The sequence below is a fragment of the Manis pentadactyla genome, chromosome 4, assembly GCF_030020395.1.
Source record: "Manis pentadactyla isolate mManPen7 chromosome 4, mManPen7.hap1, whole genome shotgun sequence".
NCBI lineage: Eukaryota > Metazoa > Chordata > Mammalia > Pholidota > Manidae > Manis > Manis pentadactyla.
The window spans coordinates 107,258,056-107,284,508 of record NC_080022.1 but is presented as its reverse complement, the minus strand read 5'-3'; the positions used below and the strand labels follow the sequence as shown (position 1 = coordinate 107,284,508).

General features: G+C 38.3%; 1 protein-coding gene across 4 annotated transcripts in view; it reads left to right on the top strand.

Annotated features, from left to right (window-relative positions):
• Positions 1-26,453, top strand: part of WARS2 (tryptophanyl tRNA synthetase 2, mitochondrial) — a 142,657-nt gene that overhangs the window by 90,577 nt on the left and 25,627 nt on the right. For 3 of the 4 annotated variants that reach the window (XM_036924441.2, XM_036924442.2, XM_057500600.1), the window contains 2 exons: positions 9,749-9,829; positions 13,101-13,186. In XM_036924441.2, coding sequence (XP_036780336.2) covers positions 9,749-9,829; positions 13,101-13,186 — 167 coding nt within the window. The remainder of the gene's footprint in view (positions 1-9,748; positions 9,830-13,100; positions 13,187-26,453) is intronic. The other variant, XM_057500599.1, reaches the window with a different exon arrangement.

Sequence of the window (26,453 nt, the reverse complement as noted above, 5' to 3'; positions counted from 1 at the left end):
ACACTAACAATGAACTAATAGAAAGAGAAATCAGGAAAACAATTCTATTCACAATAGCATCAAAAAGAATAAAATACCTACGAATAAACCCAACCAAGGAAGGGAAAGACCTATACCCTGAAAACTACAAGACACTCTTAAGAGAAATTAAAGAGGTCACTAATAAATGGAAGCTCATTCCATGTTCCTGGATAGGAAGAATTAATATCATCGAAAAGGCCATCATGCCCAAAGCAATATACAGATTTGGTGCAATCCCTATCAAATTACCAACAGCATTCTTCAATGAACTGGAACAAATAGTTCAAAAATTCATATGGAACTGTCAAAGACCCCAAATAGCCAACGCAATCCTGACAAGAAAGAATAAAGTGGGGAGGTCTTGCTCCCCAACTTCAAGCTCTACTACAAAGCCACAGTAATCAAGACAATTTGGTACAGGCACAAGAACAAAGCCACAGACAAGTGGAACAGAATAGAGACTCCAGACATTAGCCCAAACATATATGACCAATTAATATTTGATAAAGGAGCCATGGACATACAATGGGGAAATGACAGTCTCTTCAACAGATGGTGCTGGCAAAACTGGACAGCTACATGTAAGAGAATGAAACTGGATCACTATGTAACCACATACACAAAACTAAACTCCAAATGGATCAAAGACCTGAATGTAAGTCATGAAAGCATTAAACTCTTAGAAAAAAACAGGCAAAAATCTCATGGACATAAACATGAGTGACTTCTTCATGAACATATCTCCCCGGGCAAGGGAAACAAATGCGAAAATGAACAAGTGGGACTCTATCAAGCTAAAAATCTTCTGTACAGCAAAGGACACCATCAATAGAACAAAAAGGTATCCTACAGTATGGAAGAACTTATTTCATTAATGACAGATCCGATAAAGGATTGACATCCAAAATATATAAAGAGCTCACATGCCTCAACAAACAAAAAGCAAATATCCCGATTAAAAAATGGGTGTAGGATATGAATAGACAATTCTCCAAAGAAGAAATTCAGATGCCCAACAGGCACATGAAAAGATGCTCCACATTGCTAATCATCAGAGAAATGCAAATTAAAACCACAATGAGATATCACCTCACACCAGTAAGGATCGCCATCATCGAAAATACAAACAACAACAAATGTTGGCGAGGTTGTGGAGAAAGGGGAACCCTCCTACACTGCTGGTGGGAATGTAAAGTAGTTCAACCATTGTGGAAAGCAGTATGGAGGTTCCTCAGAATGCTCAAAATACAAATACCATTTGACCCAGGAATTCCACTTCTAGGAATTTTCCCTTAGAAAGCAGCACTCCAGTTTGAAAAACACAGATGCACCCCTATGTTTATCGCTGCACTATTTACAATAGCCAAGATATGGAAGCAACCTAAATGTCCATCAGTAGATGAATGGATTAAGAATATATGGTACATATACACAATGGAATATTACACAGCCATAAGATAAAAACAGATCCTCCCATTCAAAACAACATGGGTGGATCTCCCCTGAAATAAGCCAAGCAGAGAAGGACAAGTACCAAATGATTTCCCTCATATGTGGAGTATAAGAACAAAACAAAACTGAAGGAACAAAACAGCAGCAGAATCACAGAACCCAAGAATGGACTAATAGTTACCAAAGGGAAAGGGACTGGGGACGATGGGTGGGAAGGGAGGGATAAGGACGGGGAAAAAGAAAGGGGGCATTACGATTAGCTTGTATAGTGTGTGGGGGGCATGGGGAGGGCTGCGCAACACAGAGAAGACAAGTAGTGATTTTACAGCATCTTACTACGCAGATGGACAGTGACTGTGAAGGGGTATGTGGGGGGGACTTGTTGAAGGGGGGGACCCTTGTAAACATAATGTTCTTTCTGTAATTGTAGATTAATGAGACCAAAATTTAAAAAAAGAAGATATAACCATTATAAATATCCATGTGCCCATCACAGGAGCACCTGCGTATGTGAAACAAACAGTAAGAGAATTAAAAGGGGAAATAGAATGCAATGCATTCATTCTAGGAGACTTAAAATTTCCACTCACTCTGAAGGACAGATCAACCAGACAGAAAATAAGTAAGGAGACAGAGGCACTGAACAACACATTAGAACAAATAGACCTAACAGACATCTACAGAACTCTGTACGCAAAAGCAACGGAATACACATTCTTCTCACGTGCACATGGAACATTTTCAAGAATGGATCATATACTAGGCTACAAAAGGAGCCTCAGTAAACTAAAAAAGATCGAAATTGTACCAACCAGTTTCTCAGACCACAAAGGTATGAAACTAGAAATAAATTACACAAAGAAAATGAAACATTCCAGAAACACATGGAGGCTTCACAACATGCTCCTAAATAACCAATGGATCAATGACCAAATAAAAACAGAGATGAAGCAATATATGGAGACAAATGACAACAATAATTCAATACCACAAAATCTGTGGGATGCAGTGAAGGCTGTGCTAAGAGGGAAGTATATTGCAATATGGGCCTACCTCAGAAAAGAAGAACAGTCCCATTAGAAGAGTCTATACTTACAATTAATGAAACTAGAAAAAGAAGAACAAATGAGGCCTGAAGTCAGTAGAAGAAGGGACATAATAAAGATTAGAGCAGAAATAAATAAAATCTTGAAGAATAAAACAATAGAAAGAATCAATGAAAGCAAGAGCTTGTTCTTCGAGAAAATAAACAAAATAGATAAAACCCTGTCCAGACTTATCAAGAAAAAAAGAGTCTACACATATAAACAGAACCAGAAATGAGAAAGGAAAAATTACTACAGACACCACAGAAATACAAAGAACAATGAGAGAATACTATGAAAAAGTATATGCTAACAAACTGGATAACCCAGAAGAAATGGACAACTTTCTAGAAAAATACAAGTTTCCAAGGACGGCTGAGAAAGAAACAGAAAATCTGAACCTACCAATTACCAGTAACGAAATTGAATTGGTAATCAAAAAACTACCTAACAACAAAACCCCTGGAGCGGATGGCTTTACCGTTGAATTTTATCAAACATTCAGTGAAGATGTGATACCCATCCTTCTTAAAGTTTTCCAAAAAAAGTAGAAGAGGAGAGAATACTCCCAAACTCATTCTACGAGGCCAACATCCCTCTAATACCAAAACCAGGCAAAGACACAACAAAAAAAGAAAATTATAGACCAATATCCCTAATGAACAAATATATACAAAAATATGAGCAAACCAAATTCAAAAATACATAAAAAAGATCATCCATCTTGATCAAGTAGGATTTATTCCAGGGGTGCAAGGATGGTACAACATTCAAAAATCCATCAACATCATCCACTACATCAACAAAAAGAAGGACAGGAACCATATGATCATCACCATAGATGCTGAAAAAGCATTTGACAAAATTCAACATCCATTTATGATAAAAACTCACAACAAAATTGGTATAGAGGGCAAGTACCTCAACATAATAAAGGCCATATATGACAAACACACAGCCAACATTATACTTAACAGTGAGAAGCTGAAAGCTTTTCCTTTAAGATTAGGAGCAAGACAAGGATGCCCACTCTCCCCCCTTATATTCAACATAGTTCTAGAGGTCCTAGCCACGACAATCAGACAACACAATGAAATAAAAGGCATTCAGATCAGCAAGGAAAAATTAAACTGTCCCTGTTTGCAGATGACAGGATACTGTACATAAAGCACCCTAAGGAATCCATTCCAAAACTACTAGATCTAATATCTGAATTCAGCAAAGTTGCAGGATACAAAATTAATACACAGAAATCTGTTGCATTCCTATACACTAATGATGAACTAGCAGAAAAAGAAACTAGGAAGGCAATTCCATTCACAGTGGCATCAAAAAGAATAAAATACCTAGGAATAAACCCAACCAAAGAAGTGAAAGACCTATACACTGTAAACTACAAGACACTCATGTGAGAAATTAAAGAAGATAACAATAAATGGAAACACAGCCTGTGCTCATGGATAGGAAGAATTAATATTGTCAAAATGGCCATCCTGCCTAAAGCAATCTGCAGGTCCAATGCAATTCCTATCAAAATACTAACAGCATTCTTCAATGAACTAGAGCAAAGCATTCTAAAATTCATATGGAACCACAAAAGATGCCGAATAGCCAAAGCAATCCTGAAAAGGAAGAATAAACCTGGGGGAATTATGCTCCCCAACTTCAAGGTCTACTCCAGAGCCACAGTAATCAAGACAACTTGGTAGTGGCACAAGAATAGACCCATAGACCAATGGAACAGACTAGAGAGCCCTGATATAAAACCAACTATATATGGTCCAGTAATATATGATAAAAGAGCCATGGACATACAATGGGGAAATGAAAGCCTCTTCAACAGCTGGTGTTGGCAAAACTGGAAAGCTGCATGCAAGAGAATTGAACTGGATTATTGTTTAACCCCATACACAGAAGTAAACTAGAAATTAATCAACGACCTGAATGTAAGTCATGAAACCATTAAACTCTTAAAGGACAACAAAGGCGAAAATCTCCTGAACATAAGCATGAGCAACTTCTTCCTTAACACATCTCCTTGAGTAAGGGAAACAAAAACAAAAATGAACTCATGGAATTACATCAAACTAAAAGGTTTCTTTACGGCAAAGGACACCATAATCAGAACAAAAAGGCTCCTACAGTATGGGAGAATATATTTGTAAATGACATATCTGACAAGGGGTTAACATCCAAAATATATAAAGAACTCACATGCCTCGACACCCAAAAAGCAAATAACCCTATTAAAAAATGGACAGAGTATATGAAGAGACAATTCTCCAAAGAAGAAATTCAGATGGCTAACATACACATGAAAAGATGCTCCACATCACTAGTCATCGGGGAAATGCAAATTAAAACCACAATGAGATATCACCTCACACCAGTAAGGATGGCCAGCATTGAAGAGACTAAGAACAACAAATGCTGACGAGGATGCGGAGAAAGGGGAACCCTCTTACACTGCTGGTGGGAATGTAAGCTAGTTCAACCATTGTGGAAAGCAATATGGGGGTTCCTCAAAAAACTAAAAATAGAAATGCCATTTGACCTGGGAATCCCACTCCTTGGAATTTACCCAAAGAATACAACTTTTCAAAAAGACATATGCACCCCTATGTTTATCGCAGCACTATTTGCAATAGCCAAGATATGGAAGCAACCTACGTGTCCATCAGTAGATGAATGGATAAAGAAGATGTGGTACATATACACAATGGAATAATATTCAGACATAAGAAATGAACAAATCCTACCACTTCCGACAGCATGGATGGAGCTGGAGGATATTATGCTCAGTGAAATAAGCCAGACAGAGAAAGACAAGTGCCAAATGATTTCCCTCATTTATGGAGTATAACAACAAAGAAAAACTGAAGGAACAAAACAACAGCAGATTCACAGACTCCAAGAAGGGACTAGTGGTTACCAAAGGAGAAGGATGTGGGAGGGTGGGTCGGAAGGGAGGGAGATGGTGATTGAGGGGTATTATGTTTAGTACACATATTGTGTGTGCTCATCGGGAAAACAGTGTAGGACAGAGAAGGCAAACTGAATCTGTGGCATCTTACTACACTGATGGACATTGGCTGCGTTGGAGTATAGGTGGGAACTTGATAATATGGGTAAATAGTAATCACATTGTTTTTTCATGTGATACCTTTGTAAGAGTGTATATCAATAATACCATAATAAAAATAAAATAAAATAAAAGAATAGTAACAACAGTTGCTGGCAAGAATGCAGAGAAAGGGGACCCCTCCTCCACTGCTGGTGGGAATGTAAAGTAGTTCAACCACTGTTGAAATCAGTATGGAGGTTCCTTAAAAAACTTAAAATAGAAATACCATTTGACCCAGGAATTCCACTCCTAGGAATTTACCCTAAGAATGCAGTTTCCCAGTCTCAAAAAGACATATGCATCCCTCTGTTTATTGCAGCACTATTTAAAATAGCCAAGAAATGGAAGCAACCTAAGTGTCCATCAGTAGATGTATGGATAAAGAAGATGTGGTACATATACACAATGGAGTATTATTCAGACATAAGAAGAAAACAAATCCTACCTTTTGCAACAAAATGGATGGAGCTAGAGGGTATTATGCTCAGTGAAATAAGCCAGGCGGAGAAGACAAAGATCAAATGATTTCACTCATCTGTGGAGCAAAAGAACAAAGAAAAACTGAAGGAACAAAACAGCAGCAGAATCACAGAACCAAAGAATGGACTAAAAGTTGCCAAAGGGAAAGGGAATGGGGAGGGTGTGTGGGAAGGGAAGGAGAAGGGGAATAAGGGGCATTACGATTAGCACACATAATGTAGGGGGGCAGGGGGAAGGCAGTAGAGCACAGAGAAGACAAGTAGTGACTCTGTAGCATCTTACTATGCTGATGGAAGTGACTGTAATGGGGTATGTGGTGGGGACTTGATAATGGGGGAATCTGGTAACCACAATATTGCTCATGTAATTGTATATTAATGATACACACATACATAAATACAAGTAAATAAATAAATAAATAACCAAAACCAAAAAGAAAACCATTGAAATAGGAAGAAAAACTATAATAATAGTGTCTGGGGAGCCAAGTGAAGAAAGTGGATCAAGGGGAAGAAGTGATCAATTGTGTCAAGTGCTGCTAAATATGTCGAGTGAGATAGCGACTGTGAGTTACCCATCACCATCGCTGACTGTGATGAGCACTCCTAGGTTAGTGGTCATGGGGAAATCCTGATTGGAACAGGGGTAAGTGGGATGGAAGTCTCATCAAACACAGTGACAGCTCTGGTATGTTTATCTTTCTCATCAAGGAGAATCCAGTCTCTTCACTATAACCACTTTGAAAGGATCTGGAGTTGGCTTTGATTTGAGGGTCACCTACTTCCTATACAGAGGAAAACTGCCAAAGATCCAAATATCAGCACTAGTCAAACTATGTTATGTTTATTGCCACAGAATAATTGGTGATGCCTCAAGGAATAGTGATGAACTCCACCTGCACATAGTTTTTAAAACATTTTTTTGAGATATAGGTCACTTACACAGTCACCCAGCTAACATGTCGGTCCCTCCCTGCCTCTGACCGGCAGATAAGGGAGGAGACACGATGAGACATCGAAGACCTGAAAGGGCCAGCCAGGGGACTCAAGGCATAACAATGCAAGAGTAATGCCGAAAAGGCACTCCTCATATCTATTGAGCAAATGAACCCAAACATCCAAAGAATTTTGAGTAGGGGGTTCAACACACAATCATTATCTGACCTTGAGTCCAGCCCTAGGGCGTGATGCTCCTCAAGGACACCGAAACCAAGTGAGGGCGGTCATGAGCTGTAGGAACTGTTTTGTCTTTACTCATTTTCTTATTGATCATGCATCAGGAGTCGTAGGAGAAACAATCAGGTCATATGCATTTGTACATTTGATTTCCATATTACTTGATTTATGTATTAATCCCATTAATCCCACATAACAGGTGGCAGAACTAATGTTCAGATCGAGGCAGCCTTATTCCAAAGATAGAGCTCTTAACTGCTCTGTTATATACTTCTTGTACATCTGTTTTCACCTCCTGCCTAGTCACACTTCAACCCAGTCCGCTCCAGTTTAGCTTCCATCCCAGTTCATTCCCTGGAAACTGTTTTGTTTGCATTATCAACAAGTCTGTCGCTAAATTGAATGGATTGGTTTCGGTCCATACCATTCTTTATGCAGCTTTTGATATTGTTCATACATTCAAAAGATATTAAGCACCTACAGTGTGTACTCTGTTTTACAACAGTGAACAAGATGGGCGAAACTGCTCTAACTGAAGAATTTGTGTCTTTACTTGTTACAATTAGGGGGTCAGAAATCTTCTATCACTGTTGACTTGTTTGTGGATGGTGACTAGGCCACCTTGTTTGTTCCATGCTTTTGTTATTCTGTGGCTAAAACAGATCATATTGTTATTTTGTTATTTATTTTGTATAAATAAATAACTATATTTAGATACCATTTTCACTTTTCCCCAGATAGAAATCTGAACCTTTCCAAGCAGTTGTCATAAATATGAGTAAATGAAGAGAGCCAAATCCTCAAGTATACTACCCCTTCTTATCTAATTATTCATAATAAATTGTGAAAATTCATTGCCTTTGAACTTTTACCTATTTTTTTCTTTATAAGAATAATTTGGATTAATTTTATGTCCCTTATTGGAAATACCAGAATATTAAATAAGTTTCATTCCATATATCCAAATAAAAAGCTACTCCAAGGAAAACACTTGATTTCATGGAGCCCTGATGGTAAATTTTTACATATCACCACAACTGAGTATTTCAGCCCAAGCTGAAGGAAAGGAGTCAGCTTGTCTCATTGCACATGTCCGTGATTACTTTCTGCGTTTTCATTCCTTTACCCAATTTAGTTAAGAAGAAAAAAAATTCTCTCCTACTTCTTCATGCCAAACACAGCTCTTGTTTTATTAGTTCTAATGAGAATGTGTTTTTCTTGATGATTAGAAGCAACTATAATCCTCTTGCTTCCATCCAGGGTTACTGTTTTTGTCTGAGAGCTGTTTGTGTACAGCAGCAGTTAGCAATTTGTATATAGACAGTGCTGTCCTCAATGAAACCCAAATGCCTCTTGGAAGAAAGATGACAGATTCAGCCCAGCAACGTGCAAAACTTTAAAAGTGATTCCTTGTCAAACATGTGAAAAACAACTCTTCCCTCTCCATGACTTGAGGAAAAAAATAAGAAACCATCTTATACCAGATGGCAATTCTTTGCTAGTAAAACAGGCCTGGGCTGATCCAGCTCCATTACTTTATGTTCCCTTTGCAAAACCCACAAAGATGCATTTGGGGCCACTTTTCAGAGTTGGCAACAGTCACTGCTTTTTAAGGAAATCATATGGACACACAGAAAAAAGCCACAATGGATGAAGGGCTTAGAATCCTCAGGGTCCAGAAAGGGAATACATAGGCCTTAAACACTAGGTCATCCATGAGAGCCTGGCCTGGACCCAAGAATCTTCCCAGTTGTTGCCAGGTTTGGTTACTTTATCAAATTTGGTGAAAACAAAAACAAATTGAGAAAAGGTTATATTTTCTTATTGATTAGGCCTCTTCTGAAGAAAAAAGGGAGGAAGAAGACACAGAAACTATAGAAACACCCTTTGGAATGATAAAGTAATTCCTAAATTTCAAATTACTCTAGGTCCAAAGGATTCAATCTTTAATTTTAAGTCTGATATCATTCTCTACCATTTACATGTAAGGTATTATAGCTGCTTTCATACATTTAGAAGTTATTTAGAGAATATTTGTGTGTGTTCTGTGTGTATGTATGTGTGTGTGCATATGTCTTTTAAACTACTTGGCTTTCTAAAAATGCCTCAGGACATAATGAAATCCTCTCACTGAAGATGTTGAAGCAGTCTCTGGCCAGCCACTTGTTAGGGATGTTGCAAAAAGGATTTAAACACTATATTAGTAATTGTATCAGTTAGTTTTGAAGATATCTTCTTCATTTAAAATTCTATACATCATGAATCAGCCCCATCCAGCTGTTATTTTTTTTAACCACCTTGATTTGGGGTCTTTTCAGCCATTTAAGGTAATACCTATTATCTGTTTAATTTTACACTATATGTAAGAAAATATTGACCACCTTTGTTCGCGTTCTATTTTATTTCTTTAGGTGTCTGAACACATACAATTAAGTTGGATCCTTACTTGCATGGTCAGTCTACCCCGATTACAACATCTGCACCAGTGGAAGGTAAATGCCAGTGATTTGACTAATAAACAGAAAGGATATCGAAGTCCCACTCTCTGTTTATTTTTGCATCGGTCTCTGGGAACCCTGAACTTACTGGCCCCCTGGGCTGCTACTCACTAGTGGCTATAACAGCATCTTTAAATCTCTGCCTCAGGGTATTAAGTGGAAAGTGAAAGGGTTCACTGAGATTCCTTCCAACTTAAAAACTGCATCGAAATATCCAACTTATTAATTACTTGATTTTATATGTGTATGGTTGAATCAGAGTGATCTTTGGTTAGAATTTGGTAGTGACTCTGAACCTACCACATTATAATTAACAATCACAATTTCTGGATTACTGGACTCTGAAGCTACCTCCTATCTCTACTGGACTTAACTGGCAGTAAGGCACAAATGTTTACATTGTGGGGAGAAGAGACAACATATTTTATTTAGCATTTAAACAAGTTGAGACCAGGCAACAGTTCAAACCCGCAGAAAAATTAAGGCTGTACTTTTTCAAAAAGTTCAACTGAGAAAGTAAATTAGATAATTCACAGTACTTTATTTCCATCTATTTTTGCAATTGGTTAACACAAAGATAGGTAGCCCTCAACTACATCAGCATTAATTTAATTTTCAAGCTTCTTTCTTACATATTTTTAGAGCCACTGGTTTCCTCAAAAGCTTGTTGAGAAGCCTTCAGAAAGAAACAGACAGAGCTTTAAAGTGGCAGTACTTGAATAACTGGTATTTGTAATGCTACTGAATCATTACCTGCTAGGAATTAGAAACAAAATTTTGCCAAACTCTCTACTGTATTTTGGTATTAGGCAAGACTTTCCCAATTTATCCTAATGCTCTAACACTAAGTTGAATGCTGAAATCCTTTTTATAAGAAGTGATTATTAATTTAATGAGAAATGTTCCCATTCTAAAACAGTGTATAAGGCCCTACTAATAACACATTACTAGGGAATGCTTCACTGTAGGTTTCCCTGCCCTCCACAAACAGAGCATTCCTACAAAACCTTTGGTAAACCGAAATGGCATAAAGTGAAAATGCAATTACCATCTCATAAAAGCAAAAATGCTCTTCAGATTTCTTTTGGTTAGCAAAAACAGATATTAATGTAGGTCTTTATCATAAAAGCAAAGTGGCATAAGGTGAACTTTTGGATAGAGTGGAAACCTGTATTCTGGAGAAGCCTTACCACTAGTATGTGATATTTTATTTGTGTGTGAAACATAGATTTTAAATGCCAGCTTTATTCTAGAGCATCTCTTCATTAACAAATACTGATGATGCCTTCCATGAGTCTCACAGCACACTAGGTACTGGAAGTACAGCAGTCAGCAAGATGGACAGGTACAGCTTCTTCCACAAGGCATGTAGTCTGTTTGGGAAGAGACAATTAAACAAGCAATCAGAAAGGGTGTGAAGTGTTCAGAGGCAAGGGTGTTAATGCTATGGGAGGATCTGAGGGCACCTCGCTTGATTTTGATTGGGGTAGAGGACTGAGTTCAGGGTTATTTGGGGGATTAATGAGATGACACAGCTGTAAGGCATCTGGGGCACATAATAGGCACTCAATAAATATTAGTGCTCTCCACCTCTCCCCTGTCCTTTGTAATTTCAAGATCCAGTATTCTAATATAAAAAGACTATAAATCTAATGCAACAGCAATTTTTAAAAATGGGGTTCTTTTCCCATTTGCTCATTTCCAAATTAAACTTTCTTGATCGTTACCTAGTGATCATTGTGAACTGGCCTTTATCATGGGTCTTGTAATAAGAAGTACTGAGGAAATTTTATGTTCAAACTTTCAAATTTCCTTTGAACAGCTTATAGCATTAGTTGCTGTGAGCCAGAAACTGCTTGAAGTAACCAGAAAAGTTAAGTATGAAACTAAATTATGGAGCACTGACTTTAAGATCGTTAAAGAGGGAAGTTGTTGCTTTTTGGACCCAGACTCAAAGGGTATGTCTGCATGTTGCTAGGGGAAGCCTGAGTTGTTGGTAATGTGAGCATGGTCCTCAGAATCATGCAGGTTTATGTGTAAAGTTGTTCAGTTCATTCAGAAGTAATTGGACCTCAGGGAAGTGATTCATGTAACTAAATGAATAATATCTACATACCAAAATATCCATTTATCACTTTACAAAAGATGATATATCTAAACCTTGGAAACAATTACCAGTAAACTGCACACAATATTTAGTTCTGCTCAGAAAATTGAATTACCTCTCAGGGAATGTTCAGCTGCAGCAAATTAGTACCACTAAGGTTACTATTCAGTAGTTACATACCAGTAGTTTATAGCTGACACCCATTGTTCCTTGGTTATTAAATACTTCTAATGTTAGAGGCTTTAATATCACCTCTATTTCCATCAAATTCCCTTATTTTTAAGAAAATATTTTGGTCTCTATAGACTGTCCTGTTCATTGGGATTGCTTTACCCTTTCTGCTTCAGTACCTAAACCTCAAGACAGATTTAGAATTGGTTAGATTAAAATTCCTCTGGGTTTTATTTTTTAAATGCTATGATTTTTTGTTTTTGGTTTTTAAAATATGATTTTAAGGGAACATCACAGCTTTGTCAATAGCACAGTGTGGGACTTTCTGGTAGGTTTCCATAGATATATAGGGCATTTGATCTTAACTCATGTTAATTTATAGAAATTTAATTTTGTGATATTTTCTGATCTTACTTGTTTTTATGTAACTGATTTGGAACCAGGAAAATTCTTACACCCTTACTTTAATTAAATGAATAAGAAATAGTGGCAGCGCAGGATCCCTTAGAGGGGCAATGATGAAGCAGATTTACCTTATTCTGGCCTAAGCCTGCAGCATAAAGATAAGCTATCCAGAAGATGGCTAGAGTTGTTAAAAGGAGCACAGATGTAATATTATGACAGGTGGTTTCAGATTACCCTTTACTTGCTTTAAAGATTTCTTAACTTCGGGTGGGTAAAATAGGTCAAGGGGATAAAGAGGCACAAAACTTATGGGGATGAAATACAGAATAAAGAATATAGTCAATAATATTGTAATATCTTTCTATGTTGACAGATAGTATTGTTATTTCTACATTGACAGATCACTTATTAGGGTGTGCATTTAATAATGTAGGTAACTGTCAAAGCACTGCATTGTACACCTAAAACCAGTACAATACTGTATATCAACTATACTTTAATTTTTTTAAAAGTTTTCTTAACTTAGCAGTATAATTAAGGTTCATGTAAGATTTCTTTGTCTGTTCTCTTCTCACCTCATAGGCAAAGGCTGCTACACAGGAGCACAAAAGAATCGTTGGCCTGCTCACGTACCCAGTACTCCAGGCAGCTGACATTCTGTTGTACAAGTAAGTAGCAGAGTTCACCCCTGGTTCTATACATATTCATACTGACAACAGTGTTTTAACCTATCCCAAAAAGATATGGTTCATGGGGAAGTGGGATTTAGAAAGGTTCAGACAGGTGGATCAGTTTGCATCTCTTCCCCAGTAATAGCTACTAAATTATAAAAGTATGTTTAAATGGGAAACTAGTAATTATTAAGAACTAACACTAAAGTAGCACTTATTATTCCTCCTAACAGTAAATGCTTATTAAGTGCTTCTACTTATTATGTGGAATAATAAGTGCTATTAAAAAGTTAATAAGTGCTAATTAGAAACCATTATAAGTACTTAACAGAAATTTATTTAACCTTCACACCGACGTTATGAAAATTGCACTATTATAATCCTCATTTTGCAGATGAGGAAACTAAGGCACAGAGTAGTTAGCAACTTGCCCAAAGTCACGTAGCTAGAAAAGTTTGGACCCACTATTTGAGTCTAGAAAGTTTGATAATGGGTTTTTGCCCTTAACCACTATGCAACGTATACTCTGCCAGTAATACACTTTAAGAGTTTTAAAGGTTGATTTCTCATATAATCTAGATTCTGGACTGATGCTGTTCAATAGAATTTGCCTACAGTTATGGAAATGTGCATGTGCTTTCCACCACCATAGCCACTAGCCATGTGTGACTATTGGGCACTTGAAATGGACAGAGGAGCTAGATTTTAAATTTTACTGAATTTTAATTAATTTAAATTTAAATAGCCACTTGTGTCTAGTGGCTACTGTATTGTACCTGCAGGTGGAGCACAAGTTTTTCAACATGATATAGGGTGCCCTTTTACTGGACCCACAGTACATTTAGTCAGCTATTGCTGCCACTTACAGGTTTCAGAACTATACGACCAGAAGATGCTGACACCTGTGCTCTTTGTACTGCTGGCCAGGGTTTCTGACCCCACTCCTTTCCCAATTCTTCCCTGCTATCCCCACATCACCCACCTGGGCCCTCTATTTGGTCTTCTAGGGATAAAACCTTCCGATCAGCATGCGCTTAGAGCCAAGACTTGCTACTGTGAAAGCTTCTAAAGAAAAAGAGAAATTCCATCAGCCTTTTCCACCTCTTTTACCCCCTAAATCCTTGACCCATAAAAGTGATTCTCCCCTGGGAAAACTAAGATTCTTTGCATGTAAACATGATTATAACATGGAAATGACAATATATGTACCTTATGGTATGAACCCGGAGCCCTTGTGCAATTATGATGGAAACAGCCAGAAGAATATCTGCTTAGCTTTACAACTAAAGAATGCCCTTTAGAGGGCGTAGCCAAGATGGTGGCATGAGTAGAGCAGCAGAAATCTCCTCCCAAAACCACATATATTTTTGAAAATACAACAAAGAAAACTCTTCCTAAAAGAGAGACCAGAAGACACAGGACAATAGCCAGACTACAGCCACACCTGCGAGAACCCAGCGCCTCGCGAAGGGGGTAAGACACCAGCCCTGGCACAGCGGGACCCGAGCACCCCACACCCCAGCTCCCAGCAGGAGAAGAGGAGTCAGAGAATGGAGGGAGAGGGAGCCCAGGACTGCTAAATACCCAGCCCTAGTCATCCGCACTGGAGCGCAGACAGTGCATGCGTGAGGTGCTGGAAACTAGGGAAACAAGACAGTAAGACCTGTGAGCATGCTCCTGCAGACGTTGCACCTGGGACAAAGAAAAGCGAGTGCTTTTTGGAAGTCTTAAAGAGACAGGGAATGCACAGCTGGACGGAAGCATCCTGGGACAGCAGGGAATCTGGGGATCTCTGGGTACTCTAACCCCCTGGGCAGCAGGGAGCATGGAGGCCCCTCACAGAAATAAACAGCCATCCTGGCCGTTCCCCCTCCAACGCAGCTCCACCATATCGGAGTAGCAGCCTGAGCCAGGCCACGCCTACAACAACAGCGGAGATAAACTCCATAGCAGCCGGGCAGGAAGCAGAAGCCCTTTCTGCACGTGGCTGCCCAGCACAAGCCACTAAAGGTCGCTGTTCTCCCATGAGAGGAAGGCCACAAACCAACAAGAAGGGAAGTTCTTCCAGCCGTCACTCGTGCCAGCTCTGCAAACTATCTCTATCACCATGAAAAGGCAAAATTACAGGCAGACAAAGATCACAGAGACAACACCAGAGAAGGACACAGACCTAACCAGTCATCCTGAAAAAGAATTCAAAATAAAAATCATAAACATGCTGACGGAGATGCAGAGAAATATACAAGAGCTAAGGGATGAAGTCGGGAGGGAGATTACAGATGCCAGGAAGGAGATTACAGAAGTGAAACAAACTCTGGAAGGATTTATAAGCAGAATGGATAAGAGGCAAGAGGCCATAGATGGAATAGAAAACAGAGAACAGGAATGCATAAAAGCTGACACAGGGAGAGATAAAAGGATCTCCAGGAATGAAACTATATGAAGAGAACTGTGTGACCAACCCAAAAGGAACAATATACGTATTATATGGGTACCAGATGAAGAAGAGAGAGAAAAAAGGATAGAAAGTGTCTTTGAAGAAATAACTGCTGAAAACTTCCCCAAACTGTGGGAGAAAATAATCGAGCAGACAACGGAAATACACAGAACTCCCAACAGAAAGGACCCAAGGAGGACAACACCAAGACACATAATAATTAAAATGGAAAAGATCAAGGACAAGGAAAGAGTTTTAAAGGCAGCTAGAGAGAAAAAGGTCACCTATAAAGGAAAACCCATCAGGCTATCATCAGACTTCTCAACAGAAACCTTACAGGCCAGAAGAGAATGGCATGATATGTTTAATGCAATGAAACAGAAGGGCCTTGAGCCAAGGATACTGTATCCAGCACGATTATCATTTAAATATGAAGGAGGGATTAAACAATTCCCAGACAAGCAAAAGTTGAGGGAATTTGCTTCCCACAAACCACCTCTACAGGGTATTTGAGAGGGACTGTTCTAGACGGGAGCACTCCTAAGACTAAACAGATGTCACCAGAGCAAATAAAATCACAGCAAAGAAAGCAGACCAACCAAATACTACTTAAAGGCAAAAAATAAAATCAACTACCCACTAAAATCAGTTAAAGGAAACACAAAAGAGCACAGAATAAAACAACCAACATATAAAGAATGGAGGAGGAGGAATAAGAAGAGAGACAAGAAAAGAATCTCCAGACAGTGTATATAACAGCTCAATAAGCGAACTAAGTTAGGCAGTAAGATACTAAAGAGGCTAACCTTGAACCTTTGGTAACCACGAATCTAAAGCCTGCAGTGGCAATAAGTACATATCTTTCAATAGTCCCCTAAATGTAAATGGACTGAATGCAGCAATCAAAAGACACAGAGAAACAGAATGGATAAAAAAGCAAGACCATCTATATGCCGCTTACAAGAAACTCACCTCAAACCCAAAGACATGCACAGACTAAAAGTCAAGGGATGGAAAAACATATTTCAGGCAAACAACACAGAGAAGAAAGCAGGCGTTGCAGTACTAGTATCAGATAAAATAGACTTCAAAACAAAGAAAGTAACAAGAGATAAAGAAGGACATTACATAATGATAAAGGGCTCAGTCCAACAAGAGGATATAACCATTCTAAATATATATGCACCCAAACACAGGAGAACCAGCATGTGTGAAACAAATACTAACAGAACTAAAGGGGTAAATAGAATGCAATGCATTCATTTTAGGAGACTTCAACACGCCACTCACCCCAAAGGATAGATCCACTGGACAGAAAATAAGTAAGGACATGGAGGCACTGAAAAACACACTAGAACAGATGGACCTAATAGACATCTATAGAACTCTACATCCAAAAGCAGCAGGATATACATTCTTCTCAAGTGCACATAGAACATTCTCCAGAATAGACCACATACTAGCTCACAAAAAGAGCCTCAGTAAATTCCAAAAGATTGAAGTTCTACCAACCAACTTTTCAGACCATGAAGGTATAAAACTAGAAATAACTTCTACAAAGAAAACAAAAAGGCTCACAAAGACATGGAGGCTCAACAACATGCTCCTAAATAATCAATGGATCAACGAACAAATTAAAATAGACATCAAGGAATATGTGGAAACAAATGACAACAACAACACAAAGCCCCAATTTCTGTGGGATGCAGCGAAACCAGTCTTAAGAGGAAAGTATATAGCGATACAGGCACACTTGAAGAAGGAAGAACAATCCCAAATGAATAGTCTAACATCACAATTATCGAAACTGGAAAAAGAAGAACAAATGAGGCCTAAAGTCAGCAGAAGGTGGGACATAATAAAGATTAGAGAAGAAATAAACAAAATTGAGAAGAATAAAACAATAGAAAAAAATCAATGAAACCAAGAGCTGGTACTTTGAGAAAATAAACAAAATAGATAAGCCTCTAGCCAAACTTATTAAGAAAAAGAGAATCAGCACACATGAACAAAATCAGAAATGGGAATGGAAAAATCATGACAGACTCCACAAAAATACAAAGAATTATTAAAGACTGCTATGAAAACCTATATGCTAACAAGCTGGAAAACCTAGAAGAAATGGACAACTTCCTAGAAAAATACAACCTTCCGAGACTGACCAAGGAAGAAACACAAAAGTTAAACAAACCAATTATGAGCAAAGAAATTGAAACAGTAATCAAAAAACTACCCAAGAACAAAACCCACAGGTAAGACGGATTTACCTCGGAATTTTATCAGACATACAGAGAAGACATAATACCTATTCTCCTTAAACTTTTCCAAAAAGTTGAAGAGGAGGGAATACTCCCAAACTCATTCAATGAAGCCAACATCACCCTAATACCAAAATCAGGCAAGGACCTCACCAAAAAAGAAAATTACAGACCAATATCCCTGATGAATGTAGACGCAAAAATACTCAACAAAATATTAGCAAACTGAATTCAAAAATACATGAGAGGATCATACACCATGACCAACTGGGATTCATCCCAGGAATGCAAGGATGGTACAACATTCGAAAATCCATCAACATCATCCACCACATCAACAAAAAGGAGGACAAAAACCACATACATGATCATCTCCATAGATGCTGAAAAAGCATTCGACAAAATTCAACAGCCATTCATGATAAAAACTCTCAGCAAAATGGATATAGAGGGCAAGTACCTCAACATAATAAAGGCCATATATGTTAAACCCACAGCCAACATCATACTGAAAAGCGAGAAGCTGAAAGCATTTCCTCTAAGATCGGGAACAAGACAGGGATGCCCACTCTCTCCACTGTTATTTAACATAGTACTGGAGGACCTAGCCACGGCAATCAGACAAAACAAAGAAATACAAGGAATCCAGATTGGTAAAGAAGAAGTTAAACTGTCAATATTTGCAGATCACATGATATTGTACATAAAAAACCCTAAAGACTCCACTCCAAAACTACTAGAACTGATATCGGAATACAGCAAAGTTGCAGGATACAAAATTAACACACAGAAATCAGTGGCTTTCCTATACACTAACAGTGAACCAATAGAAAGAGAAATCAGGAAAACAACTCCATTCCCAATTGCATCAAAAAGAATAAAATACATAGAAATAAACCTAACCAAAGAAGTGAAAGACCTATACCCTGAAAACTACAAGACACTCTTAAAAGAAACTAAAGGGGACACTAACAAATGGGAACTCATCCCATGCTCTTTGCTAGGAAGAATTAATATTGTCAAAATGGCCATCCTGCCCAAAGCAGTATACAGATTTGATGCCATCCTTATCAAATTACCAGCAACATTCTTCAATGAACTGGAACAAATAGTTCATAAATTCATATGGAAACACCAAAGACCCCAAGTAGCCAAAGCAATCCTGATAAGGAAGAATAAAGTGGGGAGATCTCTCTCCCCAACTTCAAGCTCTACTACAAAGCCATAGTATTCAAGACAATTTGGTACTGGCATAAGAACAGAGCCACAGACCAGTGGAACAGATTAGAGACTCCAGACATTAACCCAAACATATATGGTCAATTAATATTTGATAAAGGAGCCATGGATAAACAATGGGGAAAAGACAGTCTATTCAACAGATGGTGCTGGCAATACTGGACAGCTACATGTAAGAGAATGAAACTGGACCACTGTCTAACCCCATACACAAAAGGAAATTCGAAATGGATCAAAGACCTGAATGTAAGTCATGAAACCATAAAACTCTTAGAAAAAAACAGAGGCAAAAATCTCTTAGACATAAACATGAGTGACCTCTTCTTGAACATATCTCCCTGGGCAAGGAAAACAACAGCAAAAATGAACAAGTGGGACTATATTAAGCTGAAAAGCTTCTGTACAGCAAAAGACACCATCAATAGAACAAAAAGGTACCCTACAGTATGGGAGAATATATTTGTACATGACAGATCTGATAAAGGCTTGACATGCAAAATATATAAAGAGCTCCCACACCTCAACAAACAAAAAACAAATAATCCAATTAAAAAATGGGCAGAGGAACTGAACCAACAGTTCTCCAAAAAAGAAATTCAGATGGCCAACAGACACATGAAAAGATGCTCCACATTGCTAGTTATCAGAGAAATGCAAATTAAAACCACAACGGGATATCACCTCACACCAGTAAGGATGGCTGCCATCCAAAAGACAAACAACAACAAATGTTGGTGAGATTGTGGAGAAAGGGGAACCCTCCTACACTGCTGGTGGGAATGTAAATTAGTTCAACCATTGTGGAAAGCAGTATGGAGGTTCCTCAAAATGCTCAAAATAGACTTACCATTTGACCCAGGAATTCCACTCCTAGGAATTTTCCCTAAGAATGCAGCAGCCCAGTTTGAAAAAGACAGATGCACCCCTATGTTTAATGCAGCACTATTTACAATAGCCAATAATTGGAACCAACCTAAGTGTCCCTCAGTAGATGAATAGGTAAAGAAGATGTGGTGCATATACACAATGGAACATTATTCAGCCATAAGAGGAAAAGAAAACCTACCATTTACAACAATATGGATGGAGCTAGAGGGTATTATGCTCAGTGAAATAAGCCAAGTGGAGAAAGAGAAATACCAAATGATTTCACTCATCTGTGGAGTATAAGAACAAAGGAAAAACTGCAGGAACAAAACGTCAGCTGAATCACAGAACCCAAGAATGGACTAACAGGTACCAAAGGGAAAGGGACTGGGGAGGATGGGTGGGTAGGGAGGGATAAGGGGGGGGAGAAGAAAGGGGTTATGATTAGCATGCATAATCTGGGGGGTGGGAGAAAGGGGAAGGCTGTGCAACACAGAGAAGACAAGTATTGATTCTACAACATTTTGCTATGCTGATGGACAGTGACTGTAATGGGGTTTGTGGTGGGGACTTGGTATAGGGGAGAGCCTCGTAAACATAATATTCTTCATGTAATTGTAGACTAATGATAACAAAAAAAATAGAGAAAGAAAAGGGGGATTAGTCCCTGATAGGATAAAACTAACTGCAAATCAACGATTAATGCATGCTTTACATATCCTTAATTTTGATCTTCAAAAGGGTGTCAACTGATCAGCTATGGAAGTACATTTTTCTGATAATATTCCTTTTTCTTAAAAAAAAAAATAGCAGTTCCTATGTGGTGATCTCCAATAGGTTCTTCACAATGTTATAAAGGTCTTATCAAAGTGTGGGCAAAGGGTTTGTTTGTGTTTATACAGAGGATCAAAGCCTAATTTGGCTACACAGAAAAGGAATTAAGATACGATATGAAGAAGAACTTCCAACATCAACATCCTCTGGAAGAGTCATTCCAGAAGATGAACATCAAAAAACTTCAACAAAGTTGTAGCTGCATTCATCACACCGGTTCCTGGACTTGCCATTGGAATCGAGAAGGAGATATCTAAGCTGGCCTGTGCATACAGTAAAACAACAAATTTGACTGAATCTATACCGTTAGAACTCAACCAAGAATTAGGAGAAGTGCAAGTTGTAGCGCTGAAAAATCTTGCGACTATAGACTATCTACTGTTGAAAGAATACATGGGATGTGAACAGTTCCCAGGAATCTGTTGTTTTAATTTGTCTGATTTTTCTCAAACTATTCAAATTCAGTTAGACAATATCCATCATATCATTGATAAGTTTTCACAAATACCTATGGTACCTAACTGGTTTTCTTGGTTTCACTGGATATGGCCAGTAATTGTAGATCTGCTTTTGTTATGTAGCCATATTCCTATTATGTTAATGTATGTGCGCAATTTAATTAGTAGTTTAAAACCTATACATGCTTATGTTACTCTACAAGAAGATATGTCAAAGAAATAATCAATCTTCGCATGTTTTCTTCCGTCTGCTACTTCTATAGCTTTTCTTCTTCCTTCCTAATTACAACCCTTTAGTAGAATTCATGCCTCATATCGAAAATTACCGAGTATCGTAATTCTTCCAGGTGGTAAAGATACCTCAAGACAAATGTTGGGCATAGAAGCCACAGGGCATAAATCTGCAAAGAAGTAAAAAGCTAACCTTTTCAAAGAATATTGCTTCTCTCTCCCTTACCAACTTTACATTTCCCTGTATGGCCCTGGAAGATCACTGGTTGGCCAGAGACGGGTAAGATTCCTCAAGGGAGGAACAACCTAAGACAGGCACAGTCGCAGGGGTGCCATCAGGAGAGAAATTGGGGACCAACAGAGGGGAGGCTTAGAACCTCACCCCCCTGTTTTGAGAGAAATCTTCTGCATCCGTGGATGTTTTGTTGCCCTTGTCTAGCTTGGATTAAGTCTTAGTCTATAGGCACAGACCTGATCATCTACATTTGCCCTCTTACAGCACTAAATTATGTTTCCTACCTTTATCTTGCATCTACCTACCACTTCAGCATTTTATTTAAAAAAAATAATAATAATAAGGGAGAAATGTGGGATTCACCTATAAATCAAGTATAAAAATCAAACGACTAATCATATCTGACATGATTGTTTATAGTTCATGATGCGTGATCAAAACCGAAAGTTTCTGTGATATGACTGCCTTTGCACTTTTCACCATGTAAGATCTTCTTCACTATGTAAGACCTTGTTCACCATGTAAGAACTTGTTTGTTATGCTTCAGAAGATTGGAGACTGTTGAAATATAGGCTTGGGGTTGATTAATGACTGTGCATTGAGTCCCCTATATAGAATTTTATTGTTGTTAACAACCATTTGATCAATAAATATGATAGATGCCCTCTCAAAAAAAAATATGGAAGTCAAAAAAGAAAAATAAAGAATGCCCTTTACTAGATGTGGACTACCATCCATTCTGCTTTAAACTTATAGGAAAGTCCTACCAGTCCATCAGAGTATTCAGTCCAGTTTCTAAGTCAGACCCAGTCTGATCCTAGACCCAGTCAAACTCTGGCCAGTTTCATACCCAGTCTGGTGAAAGAAATGCTCAAATAAAGTCTGAAAGCTCACACTGCAGAAGATGTGGAGCTAGGATCCAGGATCTAAGAGGGGCTTACCTAGAACCTCCAGAGGCAGCAAAAGAGAAGCTGGGAGCTTGGACTTACTACCCTGCGGCACAGGAAAAATGCCTGGCAGTTTAAAGTGCAACTAGACCATAAATGAAAGAAGCCACGTTTCAGAACTACATATCCACTGCTTGGCAAGGAAACCAGTTGGAGGCAATCTGGGATTGGAAGAGCTTGCTGGAGCCATTGTTTGCACCCCTGTACATCTTAGTATGGCCAAGAACAATATCTGGGTGTGTACACCAATCTCAGACTTTGATCTTGGCAGCCCCCTGACCTCTGCTCATACCCAGACACACCTGCAGGCAATCCAGAAGTCCCACCTTACTGCTTGCTGTTATCCACCAATCCAGCCCCAATTAGTAGAACCTGAAAGTTCCCCGGCTCACGGGAGTGTGAGCCATGCACCTAGGGGGTCTGATCTGGCCACCAGCAATATCAGTGGCACCAGTGCAGGAACTCCCAGGAGCAGTCCAGAACACTCAGGGGCCAAGGGGGAACATGAACAGAGCCTGACTCCACATTGTCAGTGGGAATCTGGAGCTGTCCTGAGTGGCCAAGAGTATGCATGGGCATATAGGTGAGGAGGGACAGGGGACTTAGCAGGCACCAATCTTGGAGTTACCTGGAGTGTACCCTAAACCCACTGCTGGCTCACCATCCTCCCCTCACCAGTGAAGAAACCACAGGTGTCCACCCAGGAGCCCCACCAATGGGCCCCCAGTGTTGTGCCCCAAGGGACAAGGCCTGGAAGCCCCAGCACCAGGAAAAGCCTGCCTCACACTTACTCAGCCACTACCATGCCAAAACCATGAGGCACATGCAGTCTACACAACAGACTCTGCCACACAAGGCCAATCTTTCAAGACTAGAAGAGCAAACCATTTCAACTGAATCATAGAACTCATCACAGAAATTCATACAAAATGTGGAGACAGAGGAATATGCTCCAAATGGCAGAACAAAAAAAAAATGCAGGAGGAAAACTGAGTGAAACAGTTAACCAATCTACCCAATAAAGAGTTTAAAAGCAATGGTTATAAAGATACTCACTGAACATGAGAAAACAATAGCAGAACTCAAGGTAGATCTCAACCAAGTGTCTAAAAAAGAACCAATTAGAGATGAAGAACTCAATAGATGCAATAAAAATACACTGGAGGGGGTGAACAGCAGACTAAAAGAGGCAGAAGAATGGATCAGTGACTTGGAAGATAGTAATGTAAAGCACTGAAGCTGAACAGCAGAAGGAAGAAAGAATTAAATGATAATAGGATAAGAGAGTTCTGAGACAACATCAAATGTCCTAACATCCACATTATAGAAGTCCTAGAAGGAGAAGAGAGAGAGATAGGTGTGTAAAGTCTATTTGAAGAGATAATAGCTGAAAGCTTCCCCAACCTGGGGAAAGAAAAAGTCTACCAAGTCCAGGAAGCACAGGGAGCTCCAAACAAGATGAACCCAAGGAAATGCACTCCAAGACACATCGTAATCAAAATGTCAAAGATCAAAGACAAAGACAATCTTAAAAGCACCAAGAGATAAGCAACTAATTACATATAAGGGAAACTCCATAAGGTTACCAGCTGATTTTTCTGCAGAAACTACAGGACAGAAGGGAATGGCATGATATATCAAAGTGCTGAATGGAAAAAAAACCACCTACCAAGAATACTCGGCCAAGCAAGGTTATCATTCAGAGTTGAAGGAGAGTAAGAGCTTCACGAATACACATGAGTTAAAAGAGTTCACCACTACTAAACCAGTCTTACAAGCATTGTTAAAGGAACTTCTTTAAGAGGAAAAAAACCCAAAGAGAAGCAAGAATTTAAGAAAGGGAAAAATTTCCACTGGTAAAGCAAAGATATTAGAGGTAGTAGATCAATTACTTAAAAGCTAGTATGAAGGCCAAAAAGACAAAAGTAGCAAAAGCAATTATATAAAAAAATTAGGTAATGGAATCACTTAATAAAAATGTATACAAGTAGATATTATATTCATAAAATATGGAGAAGGGGGAGTAAAATATGTGCTATTAGAATGTGTTCAAACTTAAATGACCATCAACTTATTATAGATTGTTACATTCATAAGATACCATATAAGAACCCCATGGTAACCACAAACCAAAAATTTTTAGTAGATATACAAAATAGAGAAGAAAACCCACTAATAACACTGAAGAAAGTCACAAAACACAAAAGAAAAGAGCAAGAGAGGAAGAAAGAATCAGAAGAAAAATGACCAGGAAACATTTAACAAAATGCAGTAAGTACATACATATTAATCAGTATTTTAAATGCAAATGGCCTAAATGCTCCAGTCAAAAGACATAGGGTAGATGAATGGATTAAAATAAACAAGACCCATCTATTTGCTGCCTACAAGAGACTCACTTCAGACATAAAGATATACACAGACTGAAACTGAAGTGGTGGAAAATATGTACCATGTAAATAAGGATGAAAAATCTGCAGTTGCAATACTTATTTAAAACAAAGTAGACTTCAAAACAAAGAAACTAACAAGAGACAAACAAGAACAAGACAAATAAATGGATCAGTCCAACAGGAGGATATAACAATAGTAAATAACTATGCACCCAACATAGGAGCACATAGATATGTAAACCAAATATTACAGACCTAAAGGGAGAAATTGACAGCAACACAATAATGGTAGTGGAATTTAACACCCCTCCTTATATCAATGGATAGATCATCCAGATATAAAATAAAAAAGGAAACAGAGTCATCGAATGACACATTAGATGATATTGACTTAACAGATTATGCAGAATATTCTACCCAACAGCAACAGAATACCTGTTGTTCTCAAGTTCACATGGAGCATTCTCAAAAATAGATCACATATTTGGACACAAAACAAGTCTCAACAAATTTGAGAAGACTTAAATTGTGTCAAGCATCTTCTCAGACCATAATGGTAGGAAACTAGAAATCATTTCCAAGAAGAAAAACTGGGAAAAACACAAACATGTGGAGGCCAAACAACAGATAAATAATCAATGGATCAAAGAACAGATCAAAGAGGAAATCAAACAGTACATGGAGACATATGAAAACAGAAATACAACAGTTCAAAATATGTGGGATGCAGCAAAAACAGTTCTAAGAGGGAAGTACATAGCAATAGAGGCCAACCTCAAGAAATAAAAACAATCTCAGATAAATAATCTAACCCTACAATTAAAGGAACTAGACAAAGAAGAACAAATAAAGCCCAAAGTTAGTAGGAGGAGGGACATAATAAAGATCAGAGCAGAAATAAATAAAAGACTAAGAAAACAACAGAAAAATAACCATGAACAAGAGCTGGTTCTTCAAGAAGATAAACAAAATAGAAAATCATTAGCCACATTTATCAAGAAAAGAGAGAGGACACAAATAAACAAAAATCAGAAAGGTGAAGTTACAGCTGACACCACAGAAATACAAAAGGTTTTAAGAGAATTCCATGAAAAATTATGTCCCAGTAAATTGGACAGCCTAAAGGAAATGGATAAATTCCTAGAAACATACAGTCTTCCAAGAGTCACTTGGGAAGAAATAGAAAATATTAACAGATTGATTACTAGTTATGAGATTGAAACAGGGTTAAAAAAAACTCCAAACAAATAAAAGTCCAGGACATGTGACTTCACAGGTGAATTCTACCACCCATATTAAGAGTTAATCCAAAAAACTGAAGAGGAAGGAACACTTCCAAATTCATTCCAAGCCCAGTATTACCTC